At 43.6% G+C, this 16,782-nt stretch overlaps 1 protein-coding gene across 1 annotated transcript; it reads left to right on the plus strand.

Moving 5' to 3' along the window:
• The first annotated feature begins 1,023 nt into the window (after positions 1-1,023).
• On the plus strand, positions 1,024-15,997 carry LOC129091022 (uncharacterized). The gene is given in 40 exon segments (XM_054598439.1): positions 1,024-1,134; positions 1,247-1,515; positions 1,612-1,757; positions 1,846-2,170; positions 2,555-2,717; positions 2,830-3,098; positions 3,194-3,339; positions 3,428-3,752; positions 4,137-4,299; positions 4,412-4,628; positions 4,631-4,682; positions 4,779-4,924; positions 5,013-5,337; positions 5,722-5,884; positions 5,997-6,265; positions 6,362-6,507; positions 6,596-6,920; positions 7,289-7,451; positions 7,564-7,832; positions 7,929-8,074; positions 8,163-8,487; positions 8,872-9,034; positions 9,147-9,415; positions 9,512-9,657; positions 9,746-10,070; positions 10,455-10,617; positions 10,730-10,998; positions 11,095-11,240; positions 11,329-11,653; positions 12,037-12,199; positions 12,312-12,580; positions 12,677-12,822; positions 12,911-13,235; positions 13,621-13,783; positions 13,896-14,164; positions 14,261-14,406; positions 14,495-14,792; positions 14,920-15,091; positions 15,185-15,450; positions 15,626-15,997. Coding segments are annotated over 40 exon segments (8,697 nt in total). The 5' UTR covers positions 1,024-1,108; the 3' UTR covers positions 15,922-15,997.
• Positions 15,998-16,782: the final 785 nt, after the last annotated feature.

The following is a 16,782-nucleotide window of genomic DNA, read 5'->3' on the forward strand; positions in this document are numbered from 1 at the left end:
CTGGTGGTGGTGATGATGATTAAGGGACTTCCTGCAATCCTAATCATGCCTGTGCTCACGACTGGCGGTGACTGGGGTGGAGGAGGGTCACGTCTGAAATATGCTGAAATGACAACTGACCACAGCAGAGAGCATCTTTTTAAAGTTTGACAGCAACGATGTGATTGGCTAAAGGAAACCGTGGCCGAAACTGGTTGGTTAATTTTATGTGAACGCCCCCCAATCACCTGATAGAGTATTCACGGGGACAGAGTGAATGAGTCTATGAATGAACAGGTGTGTAAAGCTAGTCTTCCTGACTGAACATTCGCTAAGCTTCATTTAAAAATATATTAATGCATATGACTGAAAACCTGTTGCTGTTTGATTAGAATGTGAAAAACCTGTCACCCTTCCTTAATCATTTTACTGACTTTTATAACAGCTGACTCCATGGTTTTATCTTAAAAAAGTATTCATAAAAAAAACAAAAAACTATAAATATAAACATTCTTTACTTAAGAACAGCCAATGGGATTTAAAATCCCGTTAACAGAAATGTATTCTTGAGGATAATAAATGAATGATCTCCAAAGCATTAGCACATGATTACATGAAGTCTTACAACTAATGTCTTTATAACGGAGATGTATTTGTTTTTGTGCAACAAGGTGAAAAAAATCTAGGCTGTTTCTATTCTTTTGGTGTGTTTGCATGGAAATTCATATTGATATAACTAACCCAGATGTCGTGTCTCTTTCCCAGAATCACATGCTCAGCTTGATGGTGAGTTGCAAAGATTTAATATGTAGATTACATATTGCATCTAGGTTTTAGAAATGGAGTTTTAATGTTCAGCTAAAATGGATTAATTAACTTTAAAAGCATATTGTATCAAAGTCATAACTATAATGCCAAAATTTAAATAATTTAATTATAGTTTCTTGTCTGACTTAGCGCCTGAAGTCTGTCTTTACTGATCTGTTTTCCAGTATGTGGCACTGTTCAACTCAACACCAGGATAGTTGGAGGTGAAGACGCTCCAGTTGGAAGTTGGCCCTGGCAGGTTAGTCTGCAGGGATTTGGCAGCCATGTTTGTGGTGGTTCCCTCATCAACAGAGAGTGGGTGATGTCTGCTGCTCACTGCTTCTTCAGGTGGGTAACTCTGACATAATAGAGGAAAAAACATTCAGTTTTTTAGTTTTGTATTTCACTTTGAGGCCACATTCTCTTTAAAACCAGCACATATTTGTTATTTTTACTTCAGTACCAGTACGTCAGGATGGCAGATTTCTCTCGGCCGTCAGAACCTACAGGGCAACAACCCCAACGAAGTGTCCAGAACCGTTGCCAGAATCATTTTGCATCCAAACTATGACAGTGACACCAGCAACAATGACATTGCTCTGCTCAAACTCTCCTCACCAGTCAAATTCACAGACTACATCAGACCTGTGTGTCTGGCAGCCAGTGACAGTGTGTTCAACAACGGTACTGATAGCTGGGTCACTGGTTGGGGCGCAGTAGAGGAGGGAGGTGAGTCTGCTTGTTGCTGACAAATAGATTTTTTCCATATGTCTCACAAACGGTAGATGGATTTGTGAATTGTCTCTTCTCTTGTTGGTCTCTCAGTGTCATTGCCGTTCCCTGAAACCCTTCAAGAAGTGGAGGTGCCAGTTCTGGGAAACAGACAGTGTAACTGTCTCAATGGAGTCGGTACAGTCACAGACAACATGATCTGTGCTGGTGTTCTGGCAGGAGGCAAAGACTCTTGTCAGGTAGGCTGCTTCATTGGATCTGTCACTTGTTGGTAAATGTGTTTAGTATTTTCTGAAATCCTCTGACGTCTCCTTTCTATCTCCTCAGGGTGACTCAGGAGGTCCAATGGTGAACCAGCAGGGCTCCGTCTGGGTCCAGTCTGGAATTGTTAGTTTTGGTTTTGGCTGTGCTCGGCCCAATCTGCCGGGAGTCTACTCCAGAGTGTCCAGTTACCAGTCCTGGATCAACTCCCACATCAGCTCTGATAAGCCAGGCTTTGTCCAGTTCACCTCCAGTGGGCTGGATGCTGACAGCAGCTACACCTGTCCTGGTCTGCCACCTCCTGTTATTACTGCTACTACTACTACTGCTACTTGTACTGGAGGACCAGCTACAACTGCAGAACCAGGATCCACAACATCTAGTGCTGAATGTAAGTATTCCGACTGCAACAATGAATTCACATGTCATTTTGTGTCTTGTTTTCTTTAAATAAAACGACAGTCCAGGGAACAATTGATACAGTATGAATGTTGTTTTCAGCCATTTCCTGTTAGCATGTGGTGGCGTGCTGTCGACAACAGTGTTTTTTTTCCTGCTCCCATGAGGAGTTTCCAATGTCAGAAATGTAGAGACCATATTGATAGGGGCTAAAACTAATTATCAAAATCTTTAGTTTCATTTTTTTGTATATTAAATAATAAATCTTTATCTATTTATACTGGTCCCACTGGCATTTTGCTTTAAAAATGTTTGTTAGTATTTGGAGATTTCTTTGCTGATTTAAGGTCCTATATCTATCTGCTTTGGTTTGCAGTGTGTGGCATCACTCCTCTCAACACCAAGATAGTTGGCGGTGAAGACGCTCCAGTTGGAAGTTGGCCCTGGCAGGTTAGTCTGCAGGGATTTGGCAGCCATGTTTGTGGTGGTTCCCTCATCAACAGAGAGTGGGTGATGTCTGCTGCTCACTGCTTCTTCAGGTGGGTAACTCTGACATAATAGAGGAAAAAACATTCAGTTTTTTAGTTTTGTGTTTCACTTTGAGGCCACATTCTCTTTAAAACCAGCACATTTTTGTTATTTTTACTTTAGTACCAGTACGTCAGGATGGCAGATTTCTCTCGGCCGTCAGAACCTACAGGGCAACAACCCCAACGAAGTGTCCAGAACCGTTGCCAGAATCATTTTGCATCCAAACTATGACAGTGACACCAGCAACAATGACATTGCTCTGCTCAAACTCTCCTCACCAGTCAAATTCACAGACTACATCAGACCTGTGTGTCTGGCAGCCAGTGACAGTGTGTTCAACAACGGTACTGATAGCTGGGTCACTGGTTGGGGCGCAGTAGAGGAGGGAGGTGAGTCTGCTTGTTGCTGACAAATAGATTTTTCCATATGTCTCACAAACGGTAGATGGATTTGTGAATTGTCTCTTCTCTTGTTGGTCTCTCAGTGTCATTGCCGTTCCCTGAAACCCTTCAAGAAGTGGAGGTGCCAGTTCTGGGAAACAGACAGTGTAACTGTCTCAATGGAGTCGGTACAGTCACAGACAACATGATCTGTGCTGGTGTTCTGGCAGGAGGCAAAGACTCTTGTCAGGTAGGCTGCTTCATTGGATCTGTCACTTGTTGGTAAATGTGTTTAGTATTTTCTGAAATCCTCTGACGTCTCCTTTCTATCTCCTCAGGGTGACTCAGGAGGTCCAATGGTGAACCAGCAGGGCTCCGTCTGGGTCCAGTCTGGAATTGTTAGTTTTGGTTTTGGCTGTGCTCGGCCCAATCTGCCGGGAGTCTACTCCAGAGTGTCCAGTTACCAGTCCTGGATCAACTCCCACATCAGCTCTGATAAGCCAGGCTTTGTCCAGTTCACCTCCAGTGGGCTGGATGCTGACAGCAGCTACACCTGTCCTGGTCTGCCACCTCCTGTTATTACTGCTACTACTACTACTGCTACTGGTACTGGAGGACCAGCTACAACTGCAGAACCAGGATCCACAACATCTAGTGCTGAATGTAAGTATTCCGACTGCAACAATGAATTCACATGTCATTTTGTGTCTTGTTTTCTTTAAATAAAACGACAGTCCAGGGAACAATTGATACAGTATGAATGTTGTTTTCAGCCATTTCCTGTTAGCATGTGGTGGCGTGCTGTCGACAACAGTGTTTTTTTTCCTGCTCCCATGAGGAGTTTCCAATGTCAGAAATGTAGAGACCATATTGATAGGGGCTAAAACTAATTATCAAAATCTTTAGTTTTATTTTTTTGTATACTAAATAATAAATCTTTATCTATTTCTACTGGTCCCACTGGCATTTTGCTTTAAAAATGTTTGTTAGTATTTGGAGATTTCTTTGCTGATTTAAGGTCCTATATCTATCTGCTTTGGTTTGCAGTGTGTGGCATCACTCCTCTGAACACCAAGATAGTTGGCGGTGAAGACGCTCCAGTTGGAAGTTGGCCCTGGCAGGTTAGTCTGCAGGGATTTGGCAGCCATGTTTGTGGTGGTTCCCTCATCAACAGAGAGTGGGTGATGTCTGCTGCTCACTGCTTCTTCAGGTGGGTAACTCTGACATAATAGAGGAAAAAACATTCAGTTTTTTAGTTTTGTGTTTCACTTTGAGGCCACATTCTCTTTAAAACCAGCACATTTTTGTTATTTTTACTTTAGTACCAGTACGTCAGGATGGCAGATTTCTCTCGGCCGTCAGAACCTACAGGGCAACAACCCCAACGAAGTGTCCAGAACCGTTGCCAGAATCATTTTGCATCCAAACTATGACAGTGACACCAGCAACAATGACATTGCTCTGCTCAAACTCTCCTCACCAGTCAAATTCACAGACTACATCAGACCTGTGTGTCTGGCAGCCAGTGACAGTGTGTTGTCAACAACGGTACTGATAGCTGGGTCACTGGTTGGGGCGCAGTAGAGGAGGGAGGTGAGTCTGCTTGTTGCTGACAAATAGATTTTTTCCATATGTCTCACAAACGGTAGATGGATTTGTGAATTGTCTCTTCTCTTGTTGGTCTCTCAGTGTCATTGCCGTTCCCTGAAACCCTTCAAGAAGTGGAGGTGCCAGTTCTGGGAAACAGACAGTGTAACTGTCTCAATGGAGTCGGTACAGTCACAGACAACATGATCTGTGCTGGTGTTCTGGCAGGAGGCAAAGACTCTTGTCAGGTAGGCTGCTTCATTGGATCTGTCACTTGTTGGTAAATGTGTTTAGTATTTTCTGAAATCCTCTGACGTCTCCTTTCTATCTCCTCAGGGTGACTCAGGAGGTCCAATGGTGAACCAGCAGGGCTCCGTCTGGGTCCAGTCTGGAATTGTTAGTTTTGGTTTTGGCTGTGCTCGGCCCAATCTGCCGGGAGTCTACTCCAGAGTGTCCAGTTACCAGTCCTGGATCAACTCCCACATCAGCTCTGATAAGCCAGGCTTTGTCCAGTTCACCTCCAGTGGGCTGGATGCTGACAGCAGCTACACCTGTCCTGGTCTGCCACCTCCTGTTATTACTGCTACTACTACTACTGCTACTGGTACTGGAGGACCAGCTACAACTGCAGAACCAGGATCCACAACATCTAGTGCTGAATGTAAGTATTCCGACTGCAACAATGAATTCACATGTCATTTTGTGTCTTGTTTTCTTTAAATAAAACGACAGTCCAGGGAACAATTGATACAGTATGAATGTTGTTTTCAGCCATTTCCTGTTAGCATGTGGTGGCGTGCTGTCGACAACAGTGTTTTTTTTCCTGCTCCCATGAGGAGTTTCCAATGTCAGAAATGTAGAGACCATATTGATAGGGGCTAAAACTAATTATCAAAATCTTTAGTTTTATTTTTTTGTATACTAAATAATAAATCTTTATCTATTTCTACTGGTCCCACTGGCATTTTGCTTTAAAAATGTTTGTTAGTATTTGGAGATTTCTTTGCTGATTTAAGGTCCTATATCTATCTGCTTTGGTTTGCAGTGTGTGGCATCACTCCTCTGAACACCAAGATAGTTGGCGGTGAAGACGCTCCAGTTGGAAGTTGGCCCTGGCAGGTTAGTCTGCAGGGATTTGGCAGCCATGTTTGTGGTGGTTCCCTCATCAACAGAGAGTGGGTGATGTCTGCTGCTCACTGCTTCTTCAGGTGGGTAACTCTGACATAATAGAGGAAAAAACATTCAGTTTTTTAGTTTTGTGTTTCACTTTGAGGCCACATTCTCTTTAAAACCAGCACATTTTTGTTATTTTTACTTTAGTACCAGTACGTCAGGATGGCAGATTTCTCTCGGCCGTCAGAACCTACAGGGCAACAACCCCAACGAAGTGTCCAGAACCGTTGCCAGAATCATTTTGCATCCAAACTATGACAGTGACACCAGCAACAATGACATTGCTCTGCTCAAACTCTCCTCACCAGTCAAATTCACAGACTACATCAGACCTGTGTGTCTGGCAGCCAGTGACAGTGTGTTCAACAACGGTACTGATAGCTGGGTCACTGGTTGGGGCGCAGTAGAGGAGGGAGGTGAGTCTGCTTGTTGCTGACAAATAGATTTTTTCCATATGTCTCACAAACGGTAGATGGATTTGTGAATTGTCTCTTCTCTTGTTGGTCTCTCAGTGTCATTGCCGTTCCCTGAAACCCTTCAAGAAGTGGAGGTGCCAGTTCTGGGAAACAGACAGTGTAACTGTCTCAATGGAGTCGGTACAGTCACAGACAACATGATCTGTGCTGGTGTTCTGGCAGGAGGCAAAGACTCTTGTCAGGTAGGCTGCTTCATTGGATCTGTCACTTGTTGGTAAATGTGTTTAGTATTTTCTGAAATCCTCTGACGTCTCCTTTCTATCTCCTCAGGGTGACTCAGGAGGTCCAATGGTGAACCAGCAGGGCTCCGTCTGGGTCCAGTCTGGAATTGTTAGTTTTGGTTTTGGCTGTGCTCGGCCCAATCTGCCGGGAGTCTACTCCAGAGTGTCCAGTTACCAGTCCTGGATCAACTCCCACATCAGCTCTGATAAGCCAGGCTTTGTCCAGTTCACCTCCAGTGGGCTGGATGCTGACAGCAGCTACACCTGTCCTGGTCTGCCACCTCCTGTTATTACTGCTACTACTACTACTGCTACTGGTACTGGAGGACCAGCTACAACTGCAGAACCAGGATCCACAACATCTAGTGCTGAATGTAAGTATTCCGACTGCAACAATGAATTCACATGTCATTTTGTGTCTTGTTTTCTTTAAATAAAACGACAGTCCAGGGAACAATTGATACAGTATGAATGTTGTTTTCAGCCATTTCCTGTTAGCATGTGGTGGCGTGCTGTCGACAACAGTGTTTTTTTTCCTGCTCCCATGAGGAGTTTCCAAAATGTCATAATAGGGGCTAAAACTAATTATCAAAATCTTTAGTTTTATTTTTTTGTATACTAAATAATAAATCTTTATCTATTTCTACTGGTCCCACTGGCATTTTGCTTTAAAAATGTTTGTTAGTATTTGGAGATTTCTTTGCTGATTTAAGGTCCTATATCTATCTGCTTTGGTTTGCAGTGTGTGGCATCACTCCTCTGAACACCAAGATAGTTGGCGGTGAAGACGCTCCAGTTGGAAGTTGGCCCTGGCAGGTTAGTCTGCAGGGATTTGGCAGCCATGTTTGTGGTGGTTCCCTCATCAACAGAGAGTGGGTGATGTCTGCTGCTCACTGCTTCTTCAGGTGGGTAACTCTGACATAATAGAGGAAAAAACATTCAGTTTTTTAGTTTTGTGTTTCACTTTGAGGCCACATTCTCTTTAAAACCAGCACATTTTTGTTATTTTTACTTTAGTACCAGTACGTCAGGATGGCAGATTTCTCTCGGCCGTCAGAACCTACAGGGCAACAACCCCAACGAAGTGTCCAGAACCGTTGCCAGAATCATTTTGCATCCAAACTATGACAGGGACACCAGCAACAATGACATTGCTCTGCTCAAACTCTCCTCACCAGTCAAATTCACAGACTACATCAGACCTGTGTGTCTGGCAGCCAGTGACAGTGTGTTCAACAACGGTACTGATAGCTGGGTCACTGGTTGGGGCGCAGTAGAGGAGGGAGGTGAGTCTGCTTGTTGCTGACAAATAGATTTTTTCCATATGTCTCACAAACGGTAGATGGATTTGTGAATTGTCTCTTCTCTTGTTGGTCTCTCAGTGTCATTGCCGTTCCCTGAAACCCTTCAAGAAGTGGAGGTGCCAGTTCTGGGAAACAGACAGTGTAACTGTCTCAATGGAGTCGGTACAGTCACAGACAACATGATCTGTGCTGGTGTTCTGGCAGGAGGCAAAGACTCTTGTCAGGTAGGCTGCTTCATTGGATCTGTCACTTGTTGGTAAATGTGTTTAGTATTTTCTGAAATCCTCTGACGTCTCCTTTCTATCTCCTCAGGGTGACTCAGGAGGTCCAATGGTGAACCAGCAGGGCTCCGTCTGGGTCCAGTCTGGAATTGTTAGTTTTGGTTTTGGCTGTGCTCGGCCCAATCTGCCGGGAGTCTACTCCAGAGTGTCCAGTTACCAGTCCTGGATCAACTCCCACATCAGCTCTGATAAGCCAGGCTTTGTCCAGTTCACCTCCAGTGGGCTGGATGCTGACAGCAGCTACACCTGTCCTGGTCTGCCACCTCCTGTTATTACTGCTACTACTACTACTGCTACTGGTACTGGAGGACCAGCTACAACTGCAGAACCAGGATCCACAACATCTAGTGCTGAATGTAAGTATTCCGACTACAACAATGAATTCACATGTCATTTTGTGTCTTGTTTTCTTTAAATAAAACGACAGTCCAGGGAACAATTGATACAGTATGAATGTTGTTTTCAGCCATTTCCTGTCAGCATGTGGTGGCGTGCTGTCGACAACAGTGTTTTTTTTCCTGCTCCCATGAGGAGTTTCCAATGTCAGAAATGTAGAGACCATATTGATAGGGGCTAAAACTAATTATCAAAATCTTTAGTTTTATTTTTTTGTATACTAAATAATAAATCTTTATCTATTTCTACTGGTCCCACTGGCATTTTGCTTTAAAAATGTTTGTTAGTATTTGGAGATTTCTTTGCTGATTTAAGGTCCTATATCTATCTGCTTTGGTTTGCAGTGTGTGGCATCACTCCTCTGAACACCAAGATAGTTGGCGGTGAAGACGCTCCAGTTGGAAGTTGGCCCTGGCAGGTTAGTCTGCAGGGATTTGGCAGCCATGTTTGTGGTGGTTCCCTCATCAACAGAGAGTGGGTGATGTCTGCTGCTCACTGCTTCTTCAGGTGGGTAACTCTGACATAATAGAGGAAAAAACATTCAGTTTTTTAGTTTTGTGTTTCACTTTGAGGCCACATTCTCTTTAAAACCAGCACATTTTTGTTATTTTTACTTTAGTACCAGTACGTCAGGATGGCAGATTTCTCTCGGCCGTCAGAACCTACAGGGCAACAACCCCAACGAAGTGTCCAGAACCGTTGCCAGAATCATTTTGCATCCAAACTATGACAGGGACACCAGCAACAATGACATTGCTCTGCTCAAACTCTCCTCACCAGTCAAATTCACAGACTACATCAGACCTGTGTGTCTGGCAGCCAGTGACAGTGTGTTCAACAACGGTACTGATAGCTGGGTCACTGGTTGGGGCGCAGTAGAGGAGGGAGGTGAGTCTGCTTGTTGCTGACAAATAGATTTTTTCCATATGTCTCACAAACGGTAGATGGATTTGTGAATTGTCTCTTCTCTTGTTGGTCTCTCAGTGTCATTGCCGTTCCCTGAAACCCTTCAAGAAGTGGAGGTGCCAGTTCTGGGAAACAGACAGTGTAACTGTCTCAATGGAGTCGGTACAGTCACAGACAACATGATCTGTGCTGGTGTTCTGGCAGGAGGCAAAGACTCTTGTCAGGTAGGCTGCTTCATTGGATCTGTCACTTGTTGGTAAATGTGTTTAGTATTTTCTGAAATCCTCTGACGTCTCCTTTCTATCTCCTCAGGGTGACTCAGGAGGTCCAATGGTGAACCAGCAGGGCTCCGTCTGGGTCCAGTCTGGAATTGTTAGTTTTGGTTTTGGCTGTGCTCGGCCCAATCTGCCGGGAGTCTACTCCAGAGTGTCCAGTTACCAGTCCTGGATCAACTCCCACATCAGCTCTGATAAGCCAGGCTTTGTCCAGTTCACCTCCAGTGGGCTGGATGCTGACAGCAGCTACACCTGTCCTGGTCTGCCACCTCCTGTTATTACTGCTACTACTACTACTGCTACTGGTACTGGAGGACCAGCTACAACTACAGAACCAGGATCCACAACATCTAGTGCTGAATGTAAGTATTCCGACTACAACAATGAATTCACATGTCATTTTGTGTCTTGTTTTCTTTAAATAAAACGACAGTCCAGGGAACAATTGATACAGTATGAATGTTGTTTTCAGCCATTTCCTGTCAGCATGTGGTGGCGTGCTGTCGACAACAGTGTTTTTTTTCCTGCTCCCATGAGGAGTTTCCAATGTCAGAAATGTAGAGACCATATTGATAGGGGCTAAAACTAATTATCAAAATCTTTAGTTTTATTTTTTTGTATACTAAATAATAAATCTTTATCTATTTCTACTGGTCCCACTGGCATTTTGCTTTAAAAATGTTTGTTAGTATTTGGAGATTTCTTTGCTGATTTAAGGTCCTATATCTATCTGCTTTGGTTTGCAGTGTGTGGCATCACTCCTCTGAACACCAAGATAGTTGGCGGTGAAGACGCTCCAGTTGGAAGTTGGCCCTGGCAGGTTAGTCTGCAGGGATTTGGCAGCCATGTTTGTGGTGGTTCCCTCATCAACAGAGAGTGGGTGATGTCTGCTGCTCACTGCTTCTTCAGGTGGGTAACTCTGACATAATAGAGGAAAAAACATTCAGTTTTTTAGTTTTGTGTTTCACTTTGAGGCCACATTCTCTTTAAAACCAGCACATTTTTGTTATTTTTACTTTAGTACCAGTACGTCAGGATGGCAGATTTCTCTCGGCCGTCAGAACCTACAGGGCAACAACCCCAACGAAGTGTCCAGAACCGTTGCCAGAATCATTTTGCATCCAAACTATGACAGGGACACCAGCAACAATGACATTGCTCTGCTCAAACTCTCCTCACCAGTCAAATTCACAGACTACATCAGACCTGTGTGTCTGGCAGCCAGTGACAGTGTGTTCAACAACGGTACTGATAGCTGGGTCACTGGTTGGGGCGCAGTAGAGGAGAGAGGTGAGTCTGCTTGTTGCTGACAAATAGATTTTTTCCAAATGTCTCACAAACGGTAGTTGGATTTGTGAATTGTCTCTTCTCTTGTTGGTCTCTCAGTGTCATTGCCGTTCCCTGAAACCCTTCAAGAAGTGGAGGTGCCAGTTCTGGGAAACAGACAGTGTAACTGTCTCAATGGAGTCGGTACAGTCACAGACAACATGATCTGTGCTGGTGTTCTGGCAGGAGGCAAAGACTCTTGTCAGGTAGGCTGCTTCATTGGATCTGTCACTTGTTGGTAAATGTGTTTAGTATTTTCTGAAATCCTCTGACGTCTCCTTTCTATCTCCTCAGGGTGACTCAGGAGGTCCAATGGTGAACCAGCAGGGCTCCGTCTGGGTCCAGTCTGGAATTGTTAGTTTTGGTTTTGGCTGTGCTCGGCCCAATCTGCCGGGAGTCTACTCCAGAGTGTCCAGTTACCAGTCCTGGATCAACTCCCACATCAGCTGTGATAAGCCAGGCTTTGTCCAGTTCACCTCCAGTGGGCTGGATGCTGACAGCAGCTACACCTGTCCTGGTCTGCCACCTCCTGTTATTACTGCTACTACTACTACTGCTACTGGTACTGGAGGACCAGCTACAACTACAGAACCAGGATCCACAACATCTAGTGCTGAATGTAAGTATTCCGACTACAACAATGAATTCACATGTCATTTTGTGTCTTGTTTTCTTTAAATAAAACGACAGTCCAGGGAACAATTGATACAGTATGAATGTTGTTTTCAGCCATTTCCTGTCAGCATGTGGTGGCGTGCTGTCGACAACAGTGTTTTTTTCCTGCTCCCATGAGGAGTTTCCAATGTCAGAAATGTAGAGACCATATTGATAGGGGCTAAAACTAATTATCAAAATCTTTAGTTTTATTTTTTTGTATACTAAATAATAAATCTTTATCTATTTCTACTGGTCCCACTGGCATTTTGCTTTAAAAATGTTTGTTAGTATTTGGAGATTTCTTTGCTGATTTAAGGTCCTATATCTATCTGCTTTGGTTTGCAGTGTGTGGCATCACTCCTCTGAACACCAAGATAGTTGGCGGTGAAGACGCTCCAGTTGGAAGTTGGCCCTGGCAGGTTAGTCTGCAGGGATTTGGCAGCCATGTTTGTGGTGGTTCCCTCATCAACAGAGAGTGGGTGATGTCTGCTGCTCACTGCTTCTTCAGGTGGGTAACTCTGACATAATAGAGGAAAAAACATTCAGTTTTTTAGTTTTGTGTTTCACTTTGAGGCCACATTCTCTTTAAAACCAGCACATTTTTGTTATTTTTACTTTAGTACCAGTACGTCAGGATGGCAGATTTCTCTCGGCCGTCAGAACCTACAGGGCAACAACCCCAACGAAGTGTCCAGAACCGTTGCCAGAATCATTTTGCATCCAAACTATGACAGGGACACCAGCAACAATGACATTGCTCTGCTCAAACTCTCCTCACCAGTCAAATTCACAGACTACATCAGACCTGTGTGTCTGGCAGCCAGTGACAGTGTGTTCAACAACGGTACTGATAGCTGGGTCACTGGTTGGGGCGCAGTAGAGGAGGGAGGTGAGTCTGCTTGTTGCTGACAAATAGATTTTTTCCATATGTCTCACAAACGGTAGATGGATTTGTGAATTGTCTCTTCTCTTGTTGGTCTCTCAGTGTCATTGCCGTTCCCTGAAACCCTTCAAGAAGTGGAGGTGCCAGTTCTGGGAAACAGACAGTGTAACTGTCTCAATGGAGTCGGTACAGTCACAGACAACATGATCTGTGCTGGTGTTCTGGCAGGAGGCAAAGACTCTTGTCAGGTAGGCTGCTTCATTGGATCTGTCACTTGTTGGTAAATGTGTTTAGTATTTTCTGAAATCCTCTGACGTCTCCTTTCTATCTCCTCAGGGTGACTCAGGAGGTCCAATGGTGAACCAGCAGGGCTCCGTCTGGGTCCAGTCTGGAATTGTTAGTTTTGGTTTTGGCTGTGCTCGGCCCAATCTGCCGGGAGTCTACTCCAGAGTGTCCAGTTACCAGTCCTGGATCAACTCCCACATCAGCTCTGATAAGCCAGGCTTTGTCCAGTTCACCTCCAGTGGGCTGGATGCTGACAGCAGCTACACCTGTCCTGGTCTGCCACCTCCTGTTATTACTGCTACTACTACTACTGCTACTGGTACTGGAGGACCAGCTACAACTACAGAACCAGGATCCACAACATCTAGTGCTGAATGTAAGTATTCCGACTACAACAATGAATTCACATGTCATTTTGTGTCTTGTTTTCTTTAAATAAAACAACAGTCCAGGGAACAATTGATACAGTATGAATGTTGTTTTCAGCCATTTCCTGTTAGCATGTGGTGGCGTGCTGTCGACAACAGTGTTTTTTTTCCTGCTCCCATGAGGAGTTTCCAATGTCAGAAATGTAGAGACCATATTGATAGGGGCTAAAACTAATTATCAAAATCTTTAGTTTTATTTTTTTTGTATACTAAATAATAAATCTTTATCTATTTCTACTGGTCCCACTGGCATTTTGCTTTAAAAATGTTTGTTGGTATTTGGAGATTTCTTTGCTGATTTAAGGTCCTATATCTATCTGCTTTGGTTTGCAGTGTGTGGCATCACTCCTCTGAACACCAAGATAGTTGGCGGTGAAGACGCTCCAGTTGGAAGTTGGCCCTGGCAGGTTAGTCTGCAGGGATTTGGCAGCCATGTTTGTGGTGGTTCCCTCATCAACAGAGAGTGGGTGATGTCTGCTGCTCACTGCTTCTTCAGGTGGGTAACTCTGACATAATAGAGGAAAAAACATTCAGTTTTTTAGTTTTGTGTTTCACTTTGAGGCCACATTCTCTTTAAAACCAGCACATATTTGTTATTTTTACTTTAGTACCAGTACGTCAGGATGGCAGATTTCTCTCGGCCGTCAGAACCTACAGGGCAACAACCCCAACGAAGTGTCCAGAACCGTTGCCAGAATCATTTTGCATCCAAACTATGACAGTGACACCAGCAACAATGACATTGCTCTGCTCAAACTCTCCTCACCAGTCAAATTCACAGACTACATCAGACCTGTGTGTCTGGCAGCCAGTGACAGTGTGTTCAACAACGGTACTGATAGCTGGGTCACTGGTTGGGGCGCAGTAGAGGAGGGAGGTGAGTCTGCTTGTTGCTGACAAATAGATTTTTTCCATATGTCTCACAAACGGTAGTTGGATTTGTGAATTGTCTCTTCTCTCGTTGGTCTCTCAGTGTCATTGCCGTTCCCTGAAACCCTTCAAGAAGTGGAGGTGCCAGTTCTGGGAAACAGACAGTGTAACTGTCTCAATGGAGTCGGTACAGTCACAGACAACATGATCTGTGCTGGTGTTCTGGCAGGAGGCAAAGACTCTTGTCAGGTAGGCTGCTTCATTGGATCTGTCACTTGTTGGTAAATGTGTTTAGTATTTTCTGAAATCCTCTGACGTCTCCTTTCTATCTCCTCAGGGTGACTCAGGAGGTCCAATGGTGAACCAGCAGGGCTCCGTCTGGGTCCAGTCTGGAATTGTTAGTTTTGGTTTTGGCTGTGCTCGGCCCAATCTGCCGGGAGTCTACTCCAGAGTGTCCAGTTACCAGTCCTGGATCAACTCCCACATCTGCTCTGATAAGCCAGGCTTTGTCCAGTTCACCTCCAGTGGGCTGGATGCTGACAGCAGCTACACCTGTCCTGGTCTGCCAGTGTCATCAACAACTTCATCAACAACAAGACCAAGTACTACTACCCAAATTTTAACCAGTCCTGGAAGTAAGTGTCCTCAAAAATTATATTTTATTTAAATTCTTCAACTATTACAGTTTCAATAATTTCATGTTTAATTTCAATGTCATCTATTATTCATGTCTGCTTCCCTTAATTTTTTCTTCTTTTATAGGTACAGTGTGTGGTAAAGCACCCATGAACAGTCTAACTGTAGGTGACAGTGGTGTTGTACCTGGAGGGACCTGGCCTTGGTTGGTTAGTCTCCACAAAAATGGGGTGTACACTTGTGGAGGAACCCTAATTGCAAAAAACTTTGTTCTCACTTCTGCCCAGTGCTTCTCTACGTAAGTGGAAGATAAAGTATGTTCGCAATAATTATCCATTTAGGGCATTTAGGAGTGAAATAATAGAGAAGGTGCCCTTTTTCCTCCTGACAGCTCCAATCCAGATGTCAGTGAGTGGAGTGTGTTTCTTGGTCAGCGTCTTGTGGACGGCTCTGAAGAGTTTGAGACGTCTCTGGGCGTTGTGAAAATTACAGTGAGCAAAATGACAGATTTTAATATTGCCCTGCTGCAGCTGACGAAGCCAGTCAGCTTCAAAGATTACATCCAGCCTGTGTGTATGGACGTTAGTGCTTCCAGAACCTTCCCCATTGGAAGTCGGTGCTGGGTTGCAGGCTGGGAGAAGGGCAGTAAGAACAGAGGTAAGGGTTTATCAAGCTTTTCTGTTTCTTGCTACTATGAATAGTATAATTGCAGTTGGTCTTACAGATCTTTAATAGTTGCTTTATCATATACAAGGCATAACTTAGTTAAATATTTCATAAAGACTGTTGTTATTCATGTGAGTAAATGTGATTTTTCTATCCACTAATAAAGCTGGCTCAGTCCTTCGAGATCTTGAAACTCAAGTGGCAAGTTGTGGAGATGTTTCTGATTCAGAGAACATTTGCACTTATACCATGGACCTTCAAGAGGTAACCATTTTTAACAGTGATTCTAAAATCGTTTTGCCTTGTCACCAATGCAGGAGTTTTCACATTGGGAGCGTCGGGACCTCACTGATGATGAATCCTCTTTTTTTTATATTTGCAGGGGGATCAGGGCAGCCCCCTGCTGTGCAAGTCCGACTCATCCTGGTTTCAGGTTGCCGTTGTAACAATGAGTGGAAGTAAATCGGTCCGTGCTGATGTTCAGGTCTTTGCCAAAACTTCGAGATTCGGGTCCTTCTTAAAGGAGACAGTTGGCGACATGCCGTCTCCTGCAACGACTTCAACAGGAAATGCAGCATGTTTCTCAATTTCCCTGTTCGTCTATTTCACTGTCCCCGTTACCTCTGTGTTTCTTTTGTCAGGACTTTAGGTCTGTTATCTTTAGGTCTGTTATCACTTAGGTTCATTATTGCACTCTTCTCAAGCTCTCATAAATGCATTAAAGATACTCAGGTCAGTTGTCAGGCACTTCCAACAAAGTTATATTTTTATAACAACAAAAGGTATTCAACTGTAGAATTATGAATTTTTATATAAATGAATTTTTACAGGAAATGTCTTTTCATAATGTCTTTCACTGAATCCAATGAGGAACAACTTCTATGTTATTTATTCTCATACCTCTTTTGCCTTTCCACGTAAAAATGTAATGAGTCATGTATGAAGGTAAATATTCTTTAGATAATAAATACTACCATTTATTATTAAGAGAAATAAAAATGAATTTTAATCACATGTATAATAAATATTGATTAAGCATATACTCAGCGTCTCTTCACATAAATTCTGAATACAGTACTTTGATCAATATTGCCGTTTCAATTTCCGCAGTTTTACACAGCCATATGTGTGAAACTAGAATTAACACAAATTAACATGCAAAGCTTGCAAATATAAAATTAGAAATGTTTCATTGTTGATTAACAATGGGCTATTAAACAAAAAAATGAATTAGAAAGATGTACAGTCATTTTGTAAAGCTTCTTTCATCATTACATCACATGGGCTGTGTCTGAAATCACTCCATGTATGTAGTGTACACTT

Source organism: Anoplopoma fimbria, chromosome 5 (genome assembly GCF_027596085.1).
Source record: "Anoplopoma fimbria isolate UVic2021 breed Golden Eagle Sablefish chromosome 5, Afim_UVic_2022, whole genome shotgun sequence".
Classification (NCBI taxonomy): domain Eukaryota; kingdom Metazoa; phylum Chordata; class Actinopteri; order Perciformes; family Anoplopomatidae; genus Anoplopoma; species Anoplopoma fimbria.